Raw genomic sequence first — 19348 nt, 5'->3', positions numbered from 1 at the left:
AGTCGGTCGTGATCACAGGAATGTGATCACGACCGACTGTCGTGATCACATTCCTGTGATCACGACAGTCGGTCGAAAAGCATTGTCAGCTTCAGGAAGGAAAATCGTTTTGAATATTTTCGTTAGATTCTTTTAATTGCGTTAATTTGAATTTTAATTGTTTTGAATTGATTTTGAATTGTATTAAATTGATTATTTAATTATTTATATTTTACTTTAATTATTTATATTTTACTTTAATGTACCGGTAAGTTGTCGATTTTTTTCGTTTTTTCCGTTTTAATTTCTGGAGGGTATCATACGGAAGTGTTCCACGTACTATATTGAGGTAAACTCCTCTTATTAATTTACTAGCAAATAGCTATGAACGGAGGTTTTTCCAGAAAACAGAAGTTGCAGAAATAAGTGAGGAAGAAAAAAAGTTGGTTCTGTGAATTTGAAGTTGGCTAGTAAAAGGATGTTGACTAGTTGCAGCACATTTTGGACTAGTTTGGAAGAAAGAGTGAGAATTATAGAAGCCAATTGAGAAGAATAGTACCCATGGAAGTAGCTATAGAAAAGGCATGCAGCAGAAACAACATCTATGAGACAGAGACGATGATTTGTATAGAGTGAACAAAGATTGGAAGAAAATTACCATCAAGAGTGAAAGAGAAACTTTGTTTTTTTTAGATGCAGGGGAAACAATATGTGTAATGTGCTTATGTCAGGAGAGATTAGAAATCAGGGTAATCCCCAATAGAGATACAGTCGAACCTCTATATAGCGAAATCAGTTATATGGTTCCCTTGAAATAATTTGTTAAGCAGAATTTATTTATAGAGAAATATGACCCTTTCAACAATGAAAAATACTGTAAATTCAGAAATATAGTAAAAGATGGAAAATAAATCAGAAATGAGTGGGAATGAATAAATTTACTTGCAATTTAAAACAATTAATTTATTAATACATATATATTGAGAAATGACTACTTATATGATGTGCACAATGGATTAATATACTTTTAAGAATTATTTCGTAAAATATTTGGTTATTTTTTGTTGTGCAATGGATTTTACTGCACATTTTAAACACTCAAATATATATTTGTTTAAACACTAAAATATATTTTCTGCTACATTTTCTTATCACTGAAGGCCTTGATGCAAAGTTTTAACTGATGCCAAAATTTCATGTTTGGAAGGTTTAATATTGCCCGCATTTTCATCCAACTCATTGTTGATATTGTCACTAATTCTTTAAATATGGTCCAAACCGTTGGAGTTGCTTGGATATTCAGCTACTATGACATTGGTATCAACTTGTAAAATTTGTCAAGAACAATTTCTCCACTGATCAAACCTCTTGGAACTCTTTCCAAGCTTGCTCAATGTCTTGTAGTAGTTCACTGATGTCATCACTGTTAATTAGTGTTTTAGCAAAACCTGCTTTTGAAACACTGGGGGCTCACATCTGGTGAGTATGGGCTTGGCAAACCTAGGGTCCTGAGCTGGATATCATCATTCTTCTCTTTCTTGGTGATGCCTTTCTACTTCTCTCTCTCACACACAGGGAGTAACTCGGGAATTTTTATTTTTTTTTATGCTGGTTCAGCTTAAGCCTCAGGCTTCCTTGTACCATATGGCTAATAATAATAATAATAAAACAATTATTAATCATTGTTTCCACCAAATCTTGACTCCACACTTTTTCCAACTCTGATATCACATTCTCAAATCTACAATAGAATCTATAGGCTGGTTTCTATTCTCATTATAAATTTTTTCAGTATGTGCCTTCAGTAGTGCATTTTCAAATTGTTGATAATGCCTTGGTCCATTGGTTGCAGTTTAGACATGGTATTTGGAGTGAAGAAAACAAGCTTCACGCTTGTAAGTTTCGAAATTACCAATTTAAAGTGGGCAGGGCAGTTGTCGAAAATCAATGTGATTTTTCTTTCTTTCATCATCTTTCTATCAAAATTTAAAATCCACTGTTCAAAAATTTCACTTGTCATCCAAGCTTTTTGTTGTAGTCCAACTCTAACAACTTTACTCCTTCGAAACATCAGGGTTGTTTACTTTTGCCTCTACCAAAATCTTCAGTTTTTCATTACCAGTCATATTTGCACCAACCAAGACTAATTCTCTCCTTACTGTTTTTACCACATGAACCATTATCACCTTTAAAAGTCAGTATCTTGTTCGGAAAACATTTAAAAAATAGACCTATTTCATCAACGTTGAATATGACTTTGTGCTTGTAGTCCTCCATAATTTTTTTTTTCAAAACTGTTTCTTTCAATGGGTACAGTCTTCTTCGATTACAACTCCACTTTCAGCAGAAATAACTTTTTATTTCTCCTGAAAGTGGAGATGCCTACTCCTTAGCCTTTTCTTTTTATTAATGGCCCTGATATCTGCACAATTTTTTTAGGTGCCTCCGTAGCCAGGTGGGAAGGAGCAGCAGTGCGTAGCACACGCTTCTTGATTAGACCAGGGTTCGGGCCTGTCACCACCAAATACGGAGGACGCGGAAAGGTCAGGGAATGACCACCGCATATCCCAGAGCAATATGGCCTTAGTTGCTAATGCTCCTAAAAACCAAACAAGAACAACAACAACAACAACTGCACATTTTGGTCTTTCATCCACTTAAAAACTGCTTCATCTACATCTTCAAAAAGGCATAATTTCGCATGCTTCCGACTGGACCCCGTTTCCTCAAACAGTTTGAAAACCGAAACACAGTTTTACAGAATGGTTAATATAATACTGGCAGGAATGCAAATTTTAAAGAATTACTTCTTTTTTTTTTTTTTTTTTTTTTTTAAGCCCCGATCTACACTATTAAGCACTTGCACTTTTACGCACTACACTCAAGGATTTCCTCTAAGACACTTAAGGTTATTTGCACAGCATCTAAAATAAAACTGATTTAGGGACCACATGTATCTACCATGTAAGAGACAGGTGAAATTTAGAAAAACACTTTTCTAAATTTAACCTGTCTCTTACATGGTACACGATCTGACTCATTTTTTCGAAACAGCAGATGAATTTCCAGGATAAAGGAAAATCCCTCTCTCCTAATTCTCTAATAGGATGCTTACGTTTTTTTGTTTTTTTTTAATAGTTGTTGGCGCATCGGCTTCTGTGGCCATAATGCACCTCCCAAGGTTTTTGCAGTACTTTGATTCAAGCCCGAGGCAGGATTCGAACCCGCGACCTTTGGGTTGCCGGGCAGGCACTTTACCTACCCGGCTAGCCCTGGGTAGGTAAAGTGCCAGGTATAGTGCCGGGTAGGCACTTTACCTACCCGGCACTATACCTGGCTTAGGATGCTTACAGTAGAAAACAGGTTGACTGGAGCCAATGTCCTCATCGGGAATATGCCTTAATCTTTGCCAATGGCTGTGGATTCAATAGCAGTTGTGACAAGTGTGACTTCTCAGTACAGTAATATATAGGTTGTATAGGTTTTACTTCTTTTTATCAATTGCTGGCCCACTGCTGGGCAAAGGCCTCTCCCAAAAACTTCCATCACTTTCTATCCCGCACAGTAGTTGGCCAGTTTCCTCCTGCAGGGTTTTACAGGAACCACTAAATTGTAGAATATTTTAGCTCTTAATTCGTGGAATTAATTCCTTTAGCACTTAAAAGGTGAAGGGATTAATTTTTAATCATTTTAGCTCTTCATTCGTGATTTCTGCAGCATCAGCTTTATTGCCTAAAGGCCAGAGGTGCAAACAGTGTGTACCCAGGTCTCTCGAAATCAGTTCGTTATATGAAAATTTTCTTCATTATATGGAAACTATTTTCGTTGTAATGATCAAGGGGGAAATCAAAGAAGTGTGTTATGTTGAAAAATTCACTATATGGAAGTTCATTAAAGAGAAGTTTGACTGTATATGATCTTACCTTGAAATAGCAGTGTCATTGAAGATAAACATAGGAGCAGAAAAATCCTTTTTGTGAGATATAAGACAGGACTGAGTTTTAGAAGGATAGAAATCAGCTAGGTCATCTTTGCCCCACTGGAGATTTACCTTGAGATCAGCATTTAAGGAATTGGTAGTGGATATTTGAGAAGTTTTGAAGCTGTTTGTGCAGGGCAAGTTATCTCAAACTGGAAGGTGGAATGCAATGTGCTATCATCAGCAAAATTATGGATAGAATTTCCAGTCTATGGAAGAAGTTTATTAATATATAAAGAGAAGGGCAACAAGATTAGTGAATGGAACAAAGGGGTGCTCTTACGAAGAAAGGCTTAAGTTTTGCAAATTACAGTGTCTGGAGACTAGGCACCAGCGAGGTGATCTGATAGAGGTGTATAAAGCCTTGAATGGTTTAAGCATGCTCAATGCTGATGGGATTCTTCCTCTAGCTCAGAAAAATCACCTGAGAGGGCATAAATTCAAATTGAGGAAAGACAGATGTAGGATAGACGTGCGGAAATTTGCCTTTAGCCAGCGGGTGGTTGGTTGGTGGAACAGACTTCCATCCTTTGTGGTGGAGGTTGATAGCCTGAATAAGTTTAAGGCTCAGCTGGACAGGTATTTTGAACGAACAGAGGGGTGAAGTGGAAGTGGGGTTTTTTTTTTTTTTTTGGCTGATGCTGCGTAAGCTTGCTTTCTTGCATCAAATGCCTATGCTAATGCTAATATAGACGGATATATATTATTATAGAAATGGCAGAAAGAACTGAACCTTGAGGAACATCTGCATTGGTGGGGAAGTTAGAAGACAGACAGCCAGCCATCCGTCCTCACTTGTAGTGAACAGTCACAGAGAAAACTGGATATCCAAAAACAGTTGGCAAACTATAAGACAGTAGCTTATTTAGAAGACCTTTATGCCAAACACGATCAAAAGTCTTTGAAACATCAAGAGCAACTGCTTGAGTTTTGCCAAACTTTTCCATTGAATTTATCCATAGGCGGGATCAATATGGATAAATATGGATAAATTTATCCATATTTATCCATAAACCAGAATATCACCAGTAGATTGACAACAGAATCCATACTGGTGTTCTTAATTAGTTTTCTAGATAGTTTAAGAGTTGGCAGTTAATTGATCAATAAAGGATTTCATCCCTACAAGAGGGGCGCCTCCATGAGCAGGAGCAGCAGCAGTGTGTAGCACACACTTCTTGATTAGACCGGGGTTCGAGCCCGTGACCACCAAATACGGAGGATGCGGAAAGGTCAGGGAATGACCACTGCATATCCTCGGAGCAATATGGCCTTAGTTGCTAATGCTCCTAAAAACCAAATAACAACAACAAGGTGTTGCTCCTCCAACTGTTGCAATTTTCTTCGCTTACATTAACACTTTCTCCACAAAAAACTTTTCCACAATTCTGTGGCGCTTCTTAAATTTATCTAACCACCCAGTACTCGCATTAAATTCTGTTTGTCCAAAGGACTGTGCAAATTTCAGAGCTTGTTGCTTAATTATTGGACCCGATATTTGTATATTCTTTTCACTATCATTTGCACCCATTTCAGAACTGCTTTATCGACATCTTTGTATATACACAACTTAATTTGCTTCTTGTCTGCTCCTCCTTCAATTGCATTTAAAATTGATTCTCGATTTTTTTTAAAATCATAGATAAACTGCTTTCTGCAGGTATGCCATATTTCTCCGCAATATCTTTTTTCTTAAAACCCTGATCAGTATCATGAAGAATCTTTACTTTATCATTAATACTTAAAACACTTTCTCTTCGACATTGTTTCCGCGACTGCGAAAATTATCGACTGCAGCTCTTGCTGATACATACTGTGTAGCCACCACAAACTTCATTGCGCTGGCCATATAGTGAATTGTTAGTACCGCCTACTCAATGACGTTCTCTTGCCAATTCAACAGTATCACGTGACATTTCCTATCAATCACTTTGAAGAAATATACAACATTATGAATTTCTTTTATTCTGCTTTCATTCATATATACACGAAATAATATGGTTAATGTATGCTGTATGTTACTTTTCAGGAAAAAAAATAAAAATAAAAAAATACAAGAGCATATAGCCTATGTGATTAATGACAAATTGTTCTAAAAGAATGAAATAAAAAATAAAAATTCATGGAAACCATCTGCTGGGAGTCCAGTTAGATGAAAACGGACATATCATATAATGATTGACAGGAAGGTCACATGGTACGGTTGAGGTGAGAATCGAACGTCACTCGGTAGGCATTAACTAAAAACCGACAATGGAAGCATTCTATGTATTGCTACCGCAGCATGCCGAAGATTTACCGCAGCGAATTTTGTTTTCCCCTTAGCCAACATCAATTTACAAATCTACCCTATTTATTGTAAAGTTTATGACCACTTTTAAGAAAAACCCATTCAGTTTTGTAACTGTAACAAAAATGAAACAAAGACCCCCTCCTGCGGGTGTCAATGGCCACAAATGTTCACTAAAAGGATGATTAATTCCAGATGCTAATGCACAATTTCGGAGGGGAGGAGGTCGTATATTTGAGCGGCTGTTTAGCAGTAAATGCTTGAAAATCTTAAAAAATGCTTTTACTAATTTTTTAAAAAATTCGTTATAGAGAGACTAACACTTGGCTATATGGGGTTAATTTTACATATAATTTCGTTTCAAGGTACAATGTTTTGCAAAAAAAATTTGTAATATAGAGAAGAGCCACTGTGTGTGTGTGTGTGTGTGTGTGTATATATATATATATATATATATTCTATACTATTAAAAAAAAAATAAATAAAATATATATAAAAATAGAATGCAAGTAGAGTGAAAATGTGAATTATGAATGAAATAAATGTCTCTCTCCCCCATCCCCCCTTCGCCTGGTTATTTTTGGTTTTTAGGAGCATTAGAAACTAAGGCTATATTGCTCCGGGAATATGCGGTGGTCATTCCCTGACCTTCCCGCATCCTCCGTATTTGGTGGTGATGGGCTCGAACCCCAGTCTAATCAAGAAGCGTGTGCTATGCACTGCTGCTCCTTCCCACCTGGCTACGGAGGCGCCCCTCGCCTGGTGGGTTCCTCACTGCCAGCTAGCATATCCCACGCCGAAAGCAGGATGGGCAGTTTGACCTTCCTACTGGATGTGACAAGACATGGACTTGATATCCATCACTGACGAAGACATACTGCAACCTTGCTGCCAATGTGCCATTTGATGATCTGAACTGGGTACTCTAACCCAGTTCCCTTTAAAACACCATCCCCAGGCAGGGGAAGGAGGAGATGGGTCTCTGTCTCCTCCCCCATACTTCCCCACTGACCTCTTTGGGGATGCCTACTCTATTGTCCCCATTCTTCTACTCCCTGGCTCCAGTCTCGCCCCACACTCTAACTAAACCAACTGAGTACACCCCTAACAATGCTGCCAAATTCAAATCTCCATCAAAAAATTCTAGTGTTCATCCTCTTTTCTTTTTATATATATATATATATATATATATACATCTGATAATTAAAATAAATATGATATTTAAAATAAAAAACATCAGCCAGTAGTACGGCAAAAATGCAGAGCGAAACAAAACGCAAAATAATATAAAATAAACAAACAGGGAAGGGAAAGTAGAGATAAGACAAAAAGGTAGTCGATAATCCCCTGTATAATTTAGTCATTAAACCCAATTAATAAAAACGATGTAAATAATGCCAATTATATATAATTTAGCGGTACCCCCCTCGAAGGTACCAGTTCCAAAAGACGTGAAATATCACCAAAAAGGGGTTAAAGAAACTACAAAAACTAAAATATCAAAATGATAGACTGACCATTATGCCCCATATCGACAGAGGACCACGAGGCCAATAATGGTCATGGAATTGCTGCATTTCAATCGTCATACAAATCATCGCAAAGGCGGAAATGTCGAAGAACCAAACCACCCTTCCATTCTCCGATAGATCAACCGATGCAGAGGATTTGCATGGCGGTGGTCCTTATGCAGCGAGAAATAATCTATAGAACAGACAGCACTCTTGATCAGAGCCACACCACTGACATAATGCAAGCTTAACCAGCTTATATAATAGAAAGGAAATTTCCTTTCTATTATATATTTCGATATTTCCGCCTTTGCGATGATTTGTATGACAATTGAAATGCAGTGATTCCATGACCATTATGGCCTCGTGGTCCTCTGTCGATATGGGGCATAATGGTCAGTCTATCATTTTGATATTTTAGTTTTTGTAGTTTCTTTAACCCCTTTTTGGTGATATTTCACGTCTTTTGGAACTGGTACCTTCGAGGGGGGTACCGCTAAATTATATATAATTGGCATTATTTACATCGTTTTTATTAATTGGGTTTAATGACTAAATTATACAGGGGATTATCGACTACCTTTTTGTCTTATCTCTACTTTCCCTTCCCTGTTTGTTTATTTTATATTATTTTGCGTTTTGTTTCGCTCTGCATTTTTGCCGTACTACTGGCTGATGTTTTTTATTTTAAATATCATATTTATTTTAATTATCAGATATAATTAGGCTTCATGTGGAGGATGTGCATTTGCTGCCTCTAATGATAGCTTCATATTCATATTTATTTTTATTACTTTTTCCCTAACTTTTACATCACATTATATATATATACATACGTATACAGTCAGTCCTCGTATAACACAATAGTTGTGTTCCTAAAAACCCTCGTGCAATATAAATAACAGATCCTATGGGAAAAATAGGGTTAGGTGCTGGACACCCAAGATTGAACACACATTTGTAACCAAAATGTTACCAAACATAATAAATAATCGTAATAAAATACTTGTATTTTATTACGTATTTTTTCTTACGTATTTTATTATGTAATAAAATATTGCTAATGCTTTTGCTTCTATTGTAAGCAAACTTGTTCTTTGTTCGATCTTCTATCCAAACAGATAACAGCCATTCCATCTCTTCCAATTCTTTGTGTCTTGATCTAATGGATTTTGTTACACTTTGAATTGTTCATGCAATGAAAGTTGTTTTTATTTTCTCTGCATTCTTTCTAATCCTCGGCATTTTTGCCTCATTTAGACCTGTAGCACATGCAATATTACATGTTCTTTCATTTCTCTCAAAGCGTTTCACAATATTTATATTTTTTCTCTATCAGCAGAGATGGATTGGACCTACCCTTACCGAGGAAACCCCAGTGTGCTGGAGGCCAGAAGATGTGGAGGCCAGTGTGATTTTGGCCATAAACCACTAGTATGAGGCCGCTGCAAATTTTTCCGGGTAAGAATTTTTGACCCAGTCCGCCTCTGTCTATCGATATTGCTTTTCTTTTTCTCTCTGAATCTGTAGTGTCTTAACCAGGACGCTTCCTTTTCACACCTTTTAAGTATTTTACTCATTTTTAGGGAATAAAGTGCAATTACAAAATGAGGGGACACGCTTGATACACACAAATCTGTGCGTGTGTAGAAACTGAATAAACAACACCTAAAGGCAGAGACACTATTAACACCTCACTAGCTCACATTTTACTAAAGCACATTTCTGGGGGTTACCACCATAAAACAATAAAAACAATATCTAGTTGCATTTCTGCTAGTGGAATCTGTTATAAATGAGTAGTTTGTTTGTTTGTTATTTGGTTTTTAGGAGCATTAGCAACTAAGGCCATATTGCTCCGGGGATATGCGGTGGTCATTCCCTGACCTTTCCATATCCTCCGTATTTGGTGGTGACGGGCTTGAACCCTGGTCTAATCAAGAAGCGTGTGTTACGCACTGCTGCTCCTTGCCACCTGGCTACGGAGGCGCCCATAAATGGATAGTAAACGCGATCTAATTGCATTTACGATAATACTGATAGCTGAAATTGTGTGGGTTTTTACGTTATTATGGTGAAATGTGTTTCCCCTTCACTGACATAAAAAAACATAAATACTCTTCATTCCAATTGCGTTCTGTACCGTTGGGGTGATTCCGCATTCTACTGTCATTTCTTGTAAACACAAAGGCAAATCATGCATAAGCGAATTCAGTTCATGTTATATATGAAATCGTTCCCCTATTTATAAATCGTGCATGATTGAATTCGTGTAGTGTAAACACGTGTTATACGAGGATTGACTTTATATATATATATAAAGTGTTACAAATGAAAGTAAAATAAAAATAAATATAGATGAGAAGTTATTAATCACAAAATGCCAAGCCTAGTTGGAGAGAAAGAATGTTAAAAACTTATAAAAAAAAAATCATTAAGTAGAATTAAGTCTGAATTAATGCCGAATTAACAGGCTAATCATATGCACAAAAGCTGAAAGAAAAAGAGGGGAGGGTAATAGATATAAAAATTATAAAATTCAAAAATAAAAATTAAAGAATTAAAAGTTTAAAAAAGTATAAAAATTAAATAAAAAAATAAAAATTGGTACATAGATCAGGTATTTCATCAGGGGGCTACACCTGATCATGTACCAAACACTGTGTTTCTATTCAAACTCATGCTGATGGAGAAGCTATTAAAATGAAATAGATAAAAAAAAATTTTTTAATCTCCAGAAACATGAGTAAAATAGCCCCAACGCAGGGTATTTAGATTAATAAATTGAGTCAATAGTATGTAAGAACGCAAACGCTGTGTGTTTAGTTTAATAAATTGAGTAGAAAGTATGTAAGAACGCAGTGTGTTTAAATCGAAAGTATGTAAATTAAAAAAAAAAAAAAATAATAATAAATAACAAGGTAAAAATAAAAATAATAATAAATAACAAGGTAGCAGTATTGAAAAAGGAAGTAATGCAAGGTAAGGGAGGGAAAAGAAGTTAAAAATATAGAGGCAAAGATAGTGAGAATGTCCGAATCACCCTCGTATTACTCTAATAGTTCAACGGACAGAAAAACAAAGAGCAGAAAGTAGAAAGATGTAAAGAGAAGGAAAAAAGAGTTTAAAGGATACTAGGCAAGCCGGGTGTGTAAGTACCCAACCTCATAGAGAGGGCCTTGGCTGTGAGAGTGTTAGTAGAAGTGGAAATTAATACCACTAGCTTGTAGTGTATATTTTGAATGATAGATATATGAAATATGATATAAAATATGAAAAGGAGAAAAATTGAATACCTATGATATTTGGCAGAAACAAGTTGAGTGGAATATAATCAAGAAATGAAGATAAAAATATGTGATCATGATTAATAAGGTACAATTATGCAAATATGATTAATAAGAATGGAATGCAAACAGAGGGAGAACTATAACAACGATGGTGGAGTTGCTCAGAAAAGAAGAACTATGGGAGCCCTCTGTGGCCAAAATAAAATAGAGAAAATAAGATTGGTCATAAGTAATCACTGATAATATTAAATTAAAAAAATGAAAAGAAAAACTTAGGAAGTGAAAGAACACGAACATGGTTCTGATAGAAGTCATTATGTGTGATCACTTTCCAAGCAGTCGAAATACCACCATTCAAATGTACAACTATAAAGGTATCGAATTAACCCTAATCAAGGTGGAACATATGAAACCAAATTTTTCTTTAATGAAATCAGAGAGATTTTTTATATTAAAATTTAAGAAATTAATAGGAATGTCATTATTGCGAAGTTTGGTATAGAGATCATTTAAAGCACCAGCGAAAAGTGATTGATTGCTACTAATATTAGCCAAACGGATAATTTGTGTGTAGATTATATTTTTATGAACCTTAATTGAAATGTTCGAGTTCCAATTCATTAAATAGATAATATTAAAATTAAATTTTCTTCTTTTGTCGAATGGTTCCAAATTATGACGAAGAGGAGGACTGTTTAGAGTAATACTTAAATCAAGAAAATTTGCATGTTGGTTGCCAAAGTTTTCTTTATTGAGAGTGAGTTCAGTGGGATATATGGATTTCGCAATATTTTCAAAATGAATGTTGAGAATAAGAATGTCATCAACATAGCGGAATGCAAAAAAATTAAGGTTCGGGTTGTTATGAATATATAGATGTTCGTAATAATGAAGAAATAAATTGGATACTATACTAGAAATTTGTGAACTCCTATGGATTGTTTATAAGTGTATTTACCATTGTAAATATAATTGTTTAGAATACAAAGGTTGATGTAGTTATTTCAAGTAACCTCATCTGTTGGTATAACAATTTTGTATTTGAGGAACAATTGATGAAGTATATTAACAATCAAGTGATGTGGTAAGGAAGTAAATAAGTTGGCGAAGTCATATGTTTCAATACTAAATATGCTGGAATAGGTATTGGAATTAAAAATTGTAATGATATTGTGGTTATTATTAATCATCCAAGTGGAAGAGATATTAATAAGAATGGTAGTTAACAATTTGAAAAAATTGTTTAACTGGTTGATAACAGCCACTTTTTTTGGCTTAAGATTCATCACTAGTTGATGAATCTGAAGCCAACTGGATGTTTATGGAATTTGGCTATCATATACAAGAAAGGCAAAGTAGAATTGTGAATTTTTGTATGTAATTTTTTATGCAAGGCTATAATTTTTTTGATGATTGTATTAATGCCGAGATTACAGCGTAAAAAGGTGGAACTACTTTCTACTTTCTTTTTGAGGGTGGTGTAATAAAATTGCTTGCAAAAGATAGCAAAGTTATTAGAAGCCTTATCTTCCGGGATGATAATAAATTTTTGTTGTAAATCTGAGATGGCTTTTTTCAGGTTAGAGTACCTGATATGTGAATTATTGTAAAGGTAGTAAGTCTTAGAAATAATTTTTTTAACGTCTTGATATGTAACATTTATCCAATTATAAAAAGCTTTGTGGGGTATTGTATATTTATATGCTAACTTGTTGCAAAAGTTTAAGATATTAAGATAAATATCTTTATATATATTATTCAGGTTGGCCTTATGGACCGGTCTGAATTTAAAACCTTTTTCCATAGCACACTTTAGTGGAATGTGGTTAATAATGTCCAGGTTGCCAGTAATAATATGTCTATGATGTTGATCAACGTAAGGAGCATATATGGGATCATCACAATGACATGGAAGATCTAAAGCTTGTAAGTTGCCTAAATTAGTAGCTAAAGTTTTATAATTACAAATTTTGAGTCCAATAGGAGATTCATAGCTGAAGCAGGGATGAATCTTGAACTTGAAATTGTTATAAAATGGGAGAAAATTATTAAGATTATTAAGTAAATAATGCCAAGGAATTTTATCGAACCAACTATGAATAAATTTAATAGTACACTATTCATTACTGTATGTAGTAATGCGACCTAGTCTAAAGAGAGAGATATCTAAAATAATATGCTTAAGTTGAATATTTTTACACTTAAAATTGCTAATAAATAGAGTTAAGGCTTTTAGTATAGAGCTTTTGATATTAAAGAGAAAAGGAGAAATGTTGTGTACATCAAAAATGGTGTTGTCCCAGGAGCTAATAATATTACGAAAATTGTGCCGAATATGCCTATGATGACGATTTGATTTAAATAAAATAAATTTAAATGAAATAAATAAAAAAAAAAAAAATTTATTTATTTTCACGTTTGTATCTACGCTTGTTGTTATTGAAGAAATGACTAAGCTGGAATAAATTGTAAATGCAGTGGTTGGTGTTTAAACAACCATTGCTAAAAGAGTTTTGTTAAAAAATCTATTGTTTAGGCTGTAGGGATATAAAGATTTATAAGTACACATAAATAAATTCTCATAATAATCACAAAGAACGTTGTCATTGATAATGGCAAATATTTTTCTTCCAACTCATATATTAATAAGATTGGTAAAACACCTCCCACCATTCCCAACACGCTCCATTCAATGCCTCCTGTGGTCTTCCGTCAAAAGGATGTTAGAAGGATTTTGACGAATCTTGATGCTAAGAAAGCTCCAGGTCCCGATGGTATTTCTCCACTTGTTCTCAAAACCTGTGCTCCTGAATTTACTCCTATTCTTTGCCGCCTTTTTTCACTTTCTTATTCCAACGGTGTTTTTCCTTCTGCTTGGAAATTTGCTCATATCCAGCCAGTTCCTAAAAAGGGTGACAAATCCCTCCCATCCAATTATCATCCCATTGCAATTACTTCTACTCTTTCTAAAGTAATAGAGAAATCAATTAACCGCCAACTCTTAAACTACCTAGAAACCTTCTGTCTGATCAACGATCGCCAGTATGGATTCCGTCAGTGTCAATCCACTGGTGATGTTCTGGCTTATGTTACCCATTTATGGACTAACTCAATGGAAAGGTTTGGTGAAACATAAGTAGTTGCTCTTGACATCTCAAAGGCTTTCGATCGTGTTTGGCATAAAGGTCTTCTAAACAAGCTTCCATCTTATGGTTTGCCAACCGTTTTTAGTAATTGGTTATTCAGTTTTCTCTCTGATCGCTCACTGAGGGTGATGGTAGATGGCTCTCTGTCTTCTAACTTTTCCACTAATGCCGGTATCCCCCAAGGTTCAGTTCTTTCCCCCACTCTTTTCCTCATATATTAATGACCTTCTTCCATTGACTGGAAATCCTATCCATAGTTTTGCCGATAATAGCACATTGCATTCCACTTTCCATTTTAAGAAACCTTGCCCTGTTCAATCAGCTTCAACTTCTCGAATATCTGCTACCAATTCCCTAAATGCCGATCTTCAGGTAATTCTCCAGTGGGGCAAAGACAACTTAGTTGATTTCAACCCTTCTAAAACTCAGTCTTTTCTTATATCTCGCAAAAATGATTCTTCTGCTCCTATAAGCATAGGCTTATCTTTAGTGACACTCCAATTGCTAGGCAAAATGATATATCTCTTTTGGGGATTACACTGACTTCTAATCGCTCTTGGCGCAAGCACATTACAGATATTGCTTCCTCTGCATCTAAAAAACTTGGTTTTCTCTTTTGCTCTCAGCGTTACTTTTCTTCCAAATAGCTGCTCACTCTGTATAAATCGCAAATCCACCCTGCCATGGAATATTGTTCCCACATCTGGGGTGGTGCCCCCAAAACGTCTCTGAGGCTTCTTGATTCCATTCAGAAGAGGGCAGTTAGGTAAATTAATGATTCATCTCTAACAGAGTCTCTCCACTCGGTCTCATAGACATACTGTTTATTCTGCATGCCTCTTCTACAGATACTTCCATGGGCACTGTTCTTCTGAATTGGCTTCTATAATTCCCGCTCTCTCTTTCAAAATAGTCTGAACACATGCCGCCACCAGCCAACATCCATTTACTGTCCAACTTTTCATCTTCCTCGTTTATTCATTCAACTGCCGTTTTCTGGAACAACCTTCCTTCATACGTATTTCATGAAAATTACAGTCTACAGAAGTTCAAGTCCAATGTAAACAAATATCTTCTTTCGTCTTCTCATCTTCCAACCCAAGCACGGTACTAAGTACTATAGGTTCTAATACCTCTGGTGTTTGGGGTTTATATAAAAAAAAAAAAAAAAAAAAATTATTTTAACGTTGAAGCCATGGTGGTGAAAGTGGAAAATTTCTATTTCAGTATCTAAAATGGTGTCAAGTAAAAGATTTTTACTTTTGGATCTGTGCCCATTAATTCTGATATTAAGAGAATTTGTGGTTTGGCCCACATATTTAACATTGCAAATATTGCATATGAGCAAATATATGAAGTTTTTAGTTTTACAAAAAGGAGGATAAATACAGTTAGATTTGGATTCGGAGTTATTCACCATGGGACAAGTGAGATATTGTTTATCTAAACATTTTTGAAAAAATAAATTTTGGGTTAAAAATATGTGTATTGTACTAAAGTTGGTTAGGGTTAAGGGAATGATTCTCCTGTTTAATATTTAACACTACATCCTCGGGAGTGGGATGCAGCGCAACACGTCTTCTAGCTGGACTAGGGGCAACACAGTGCTGACTTGCCGTATTATTCAAGAGACGTAGTGCATGAAAAGTGGTTTAAAAATTAAATAGGGCAATCTGTGTTAGCAACGAATCCATCTAAATGGAAAGAGTGGGGGATTGCATTTAAAAGTAGCCATGTGCAAAGCTGCAGATAGGTAAAATTAAATGATATACATGAAATATGAAGACGAAGAAGTGGAAGGGAAAAAAAAAAAAGAGAGAGAGAGAAATAGGAAAACAGTACGTGTACCTGAATGCACCAAGCAGCAAAACAGGATGCATGTATATAAATAAGTGTTACAAATGAAAGTAAAATAAAATAAAAATAAATATAGATGGAGAACTTATTAATCACAAAATGCCAAGTCTAGATGAAGAGAAAAAAAGAGAGAAAGAATGTTAAGGACCTATAAAAAAAAAAAAAATCATTAAGTAGAATTAAGCCTGAATTAATGACGAATAAACAAACTAATCATACGTACAAAAGCTGAAAGAAAAAGAGAGGAGGGTAATAGAGATAAAAATTATAAAATTCAAAAATAAAAATTAAAGAATTAAAAGTTTAAAAAATTATAAAAATTAAAAAAAATAATAAAAATTGCTACATAGATCAGGTATTTCTGATCTATGTACACGTACATAGAAAAAAAAAAAAAAAAGAGAGAGAGAAATAGGAAAACAGTACGTGTAACCTGATCTATGTACGTGTACATAGATCAGAAATACCAACAGATGAGGTTACTTGGAATAATTACATCAACCTTTGTATTCTCAAATTGTTAACTACCATTCTTATTAATATCCCTTCCACTTGGATCATTAACAATAACCACAGTATCATTAAAATTTTTAATTCCAATACCTATTCCAGCATATTTAGTATTGAAACCTATGACTTCAACTTATTTATCTCCATACCACATCACTTGATTGTTAATGTACTTCATCAATTGTTCCTCAAATACAAAATCGTTATACCAACAGATGAGGTTACTTGGAATAACTACATCAACCTTTGTATTCTAAACAATTATATTTACAATGGTAAATACGCTTATAAACAATCCATAGGAGTTCCCATGGATTCCTATATATTCATAACAACCCGAACCTTAATTTTTTTGCATTCCACTGTGTTGATGACATTCTTATTCTCAACATTCATTTTGAAAATATTGCAAAATCCATATATCCCACTGAACTCACTCTCAATAAAGAAAACTTTGGCAACCAACATGCAAATTTTCTTGATTTAAGTATTAACTCTTAAACAGTCCTCCTCTTCATCATAATTTGGAACTATTCGACAAAACAAGCGAATTTAATTTTAATATTATCTATTTAACGAATTGGAACTCGAACATTTCGATTAAGGTTCATAAAAATATAATCTACACACAAATTATCCGTTTGGCTAATATTAGTAGCAATCAATCACTTTTCGCTGGTGCTTTAAATGATCTGTATACCAAACTTCGCAATAATGACATTCTATTAATTTATTAAATTTTAATATAAAAAATCTCTCTGATTTCATTAAAGAAAAATTCGGTTTCACCATGTTCCACCTTGATTAGGGTTAATTCGATACCTGTATAGTTGTACATTTGAATGGTGGTATTTCGACTGCTTGGAAAGTGATCACACATAATGACTTCTATCAGAACAATGTTCGTGTTCTTTCACTTCCTAAGTTTTTCTTTTCATTTTTTTAATTTAATATTATCAGTGATTACTTATGACCAATCTTATTTTCTCTATTTTATTTTGGCCACAGAGGGCTCCCATAGTTCTTCTCTTCTGAGCAACTCCACCATCGTTGTCATAGTTCTCCCTCTGTTTGCATTCCATTCTTATTAATCATATTTGCATAATTGTACCTTATTAATCATGATCACACATTTTTATCTTCATTTCTTGATTATATTCCACTCAACTTGTTTCTGCCAAATATCATAGGTATTCAATTTTTCTCCTTTTCATATTTTATATCATATTTCATATATCTATCACTCAAAATATACACTACAAGCTAGTGGTATTAATTTCCACTTCTACTAACACTCTCACAGCCAAGGCCCTCTCTATGAGGTTGGGTACTTACACACCCGGCTTGCCTAGTATCCTTTAAACTCTTTTTTCCTTCTCTTTACATCTTTCTACTTTCTGCTCTTTGTTTTTCTGTCCGTTGAACTATTAGAGTAATACGAGGGTGATTCGGACATTCTCACTATCTTTGCCTCTATATTTTTAACTTCTTTTCCCTCCCTTACCTTGCATTACTTCCTTTTTCTATACTGCTACCTTGTTATTTATTATTATTTTTATTTTTACCTTGTTATTTATTATTATTATTTTTTTTATTTTTTAATTTACATACTTTCGATTTAAACACACTGCGTTCTTACATACTTTCTACTCAATTTATTAAACTAAACACACAGCGTTTGCGTTCTTACATACTATTGACTCAATTTATTAATCTAAATACACTGCGTTGGGGCTATCTTACTCATGTTTCTGGAGATTAAAAAATTTTTTTTTTTATCTATTTCATTTTAATAGCTTCTCCATCAGCATGAGTTTGCATAGAAACACAGTGTTTGGTACATGATCAGGTGTAGCCCCCCCCCCCGATGAAATACCTGATCTATGTACCAATTTTTATTTTTTTATTTAATTTTTATACTTTTTTAAACTTTTAATTCTTTAATTTTTATTTTTGAATTTTATAATTTTTATCTCTATTAGCCTCCCCTCTTTTTCTTTCAGCTTTTGTACATATGATTAGCCTGTTAATTCGGCATTAATTCAGACTTAATTCTACTTAATGATTTTTTTTTATAGGTTCTTAACATTCTTTCTCTCCTTTTTTTCTCTTCAACTAGGCTTGGCATTTCGTGATTAATAACTTCTCCATCTATATTTATTTTTATTTTATTTTACTTTCATTTGTAACACTTATTTATATACATGTATCCTGTTTTGCTGCTTGGCGTATTCAGGTACATGTACTGTTTTCCTATTTTTCTCTTTTGTTTTTTTTTTTTTTTTTTTCCTTCCACTTTTTCGTCTTCATATTTCATATATATATATATATATACAGTGGAACTTCTCTATTAAGAACTTCTGTTTAACGAATTTCTCTATATTAAAAATTTTTTTGCAAAACATTGCACCTTAAAACGAAATTACATGTAAAATTAACCCCATGTAGCGAAGTGTTAGTCTCTCTTTAACGAATTTTTAAAAAAATTAATAAAAGCATTTTTGAAGATTTTTCAAGCATTTACTAAACAGCCGCTCAAATATACGGCCTCCTCCCCTCCGAAATTGCACATTAGCATCTGGAATTAATCATCTTTTAGTGAATATTTGTGGCCATTGACGCCCGTAGGAGGATCTTTGTTTCATTTTTGTTACAGTTATAAAACCAAATGGGTTTTCTTAAAAGTGGTCATAAACTTTACAATAAATAGGGTAGATTTGTAAATTGATGTTAGCTCAGAGGGAAAACGAAGTTCGTGCGGTAAGCCTTTAGCATGCTGCAGCGGC

General features: G+C 34.4%; 1 protein-coding gene across 2 annotated transcripts in view; it reads left to right on the top strand.

The window, feature by feature from the left end:
- Trs23 (trafficking protein particle complex subunit 4-like protein Trs23) overlaps nucleotides 1-19348 on the top strand; it is a 291121-nt gene that overhangs the window by 158912 nt on the left and 112861 nt on the right. Inside the window, exon 4 of one of the 2 annotated variants that reach the window (XM_090377080.1) lies at nucleotides 9102-9205. The exons of the other annotated variant lie outside the window; for it this stretch is intronic. Within the exon in view, the coding sequence (XP_090233206.1) occupies nucleotides 9102-9199 (98 nt within the window). The 3' untranslated portion in view covers nucleotides 9200-9205. Of the gene's footprint in view, nucleotides 1-9101; nucleotides 9206-19348 lie in introns of those variants that run through there. 2 annotated transcript variants of the gene reach the window in all.

Source organism: Mastigoproctus giganteus, chromosome 7 (assembly GCF_048544385.1).
Source record: "Mastigoproctus giganteus isolate SK-2022 chromosome 7, ASM4854438v1, whole genome shotgun sequence".
Taxonomy (NCBI): domain Eukaryota; kingdom Metazoa; phylum Arthropoda; class Arachnida; order Uropygi; family Thelyphonidae; genus Mastigoproctus; species Mastigoproctus giganteus.
The sequence above is the reverse complement of the archived record's forward strand: the minus strand, read 5'-3'. Positions and strand labels throughout refer to the sequence as shown.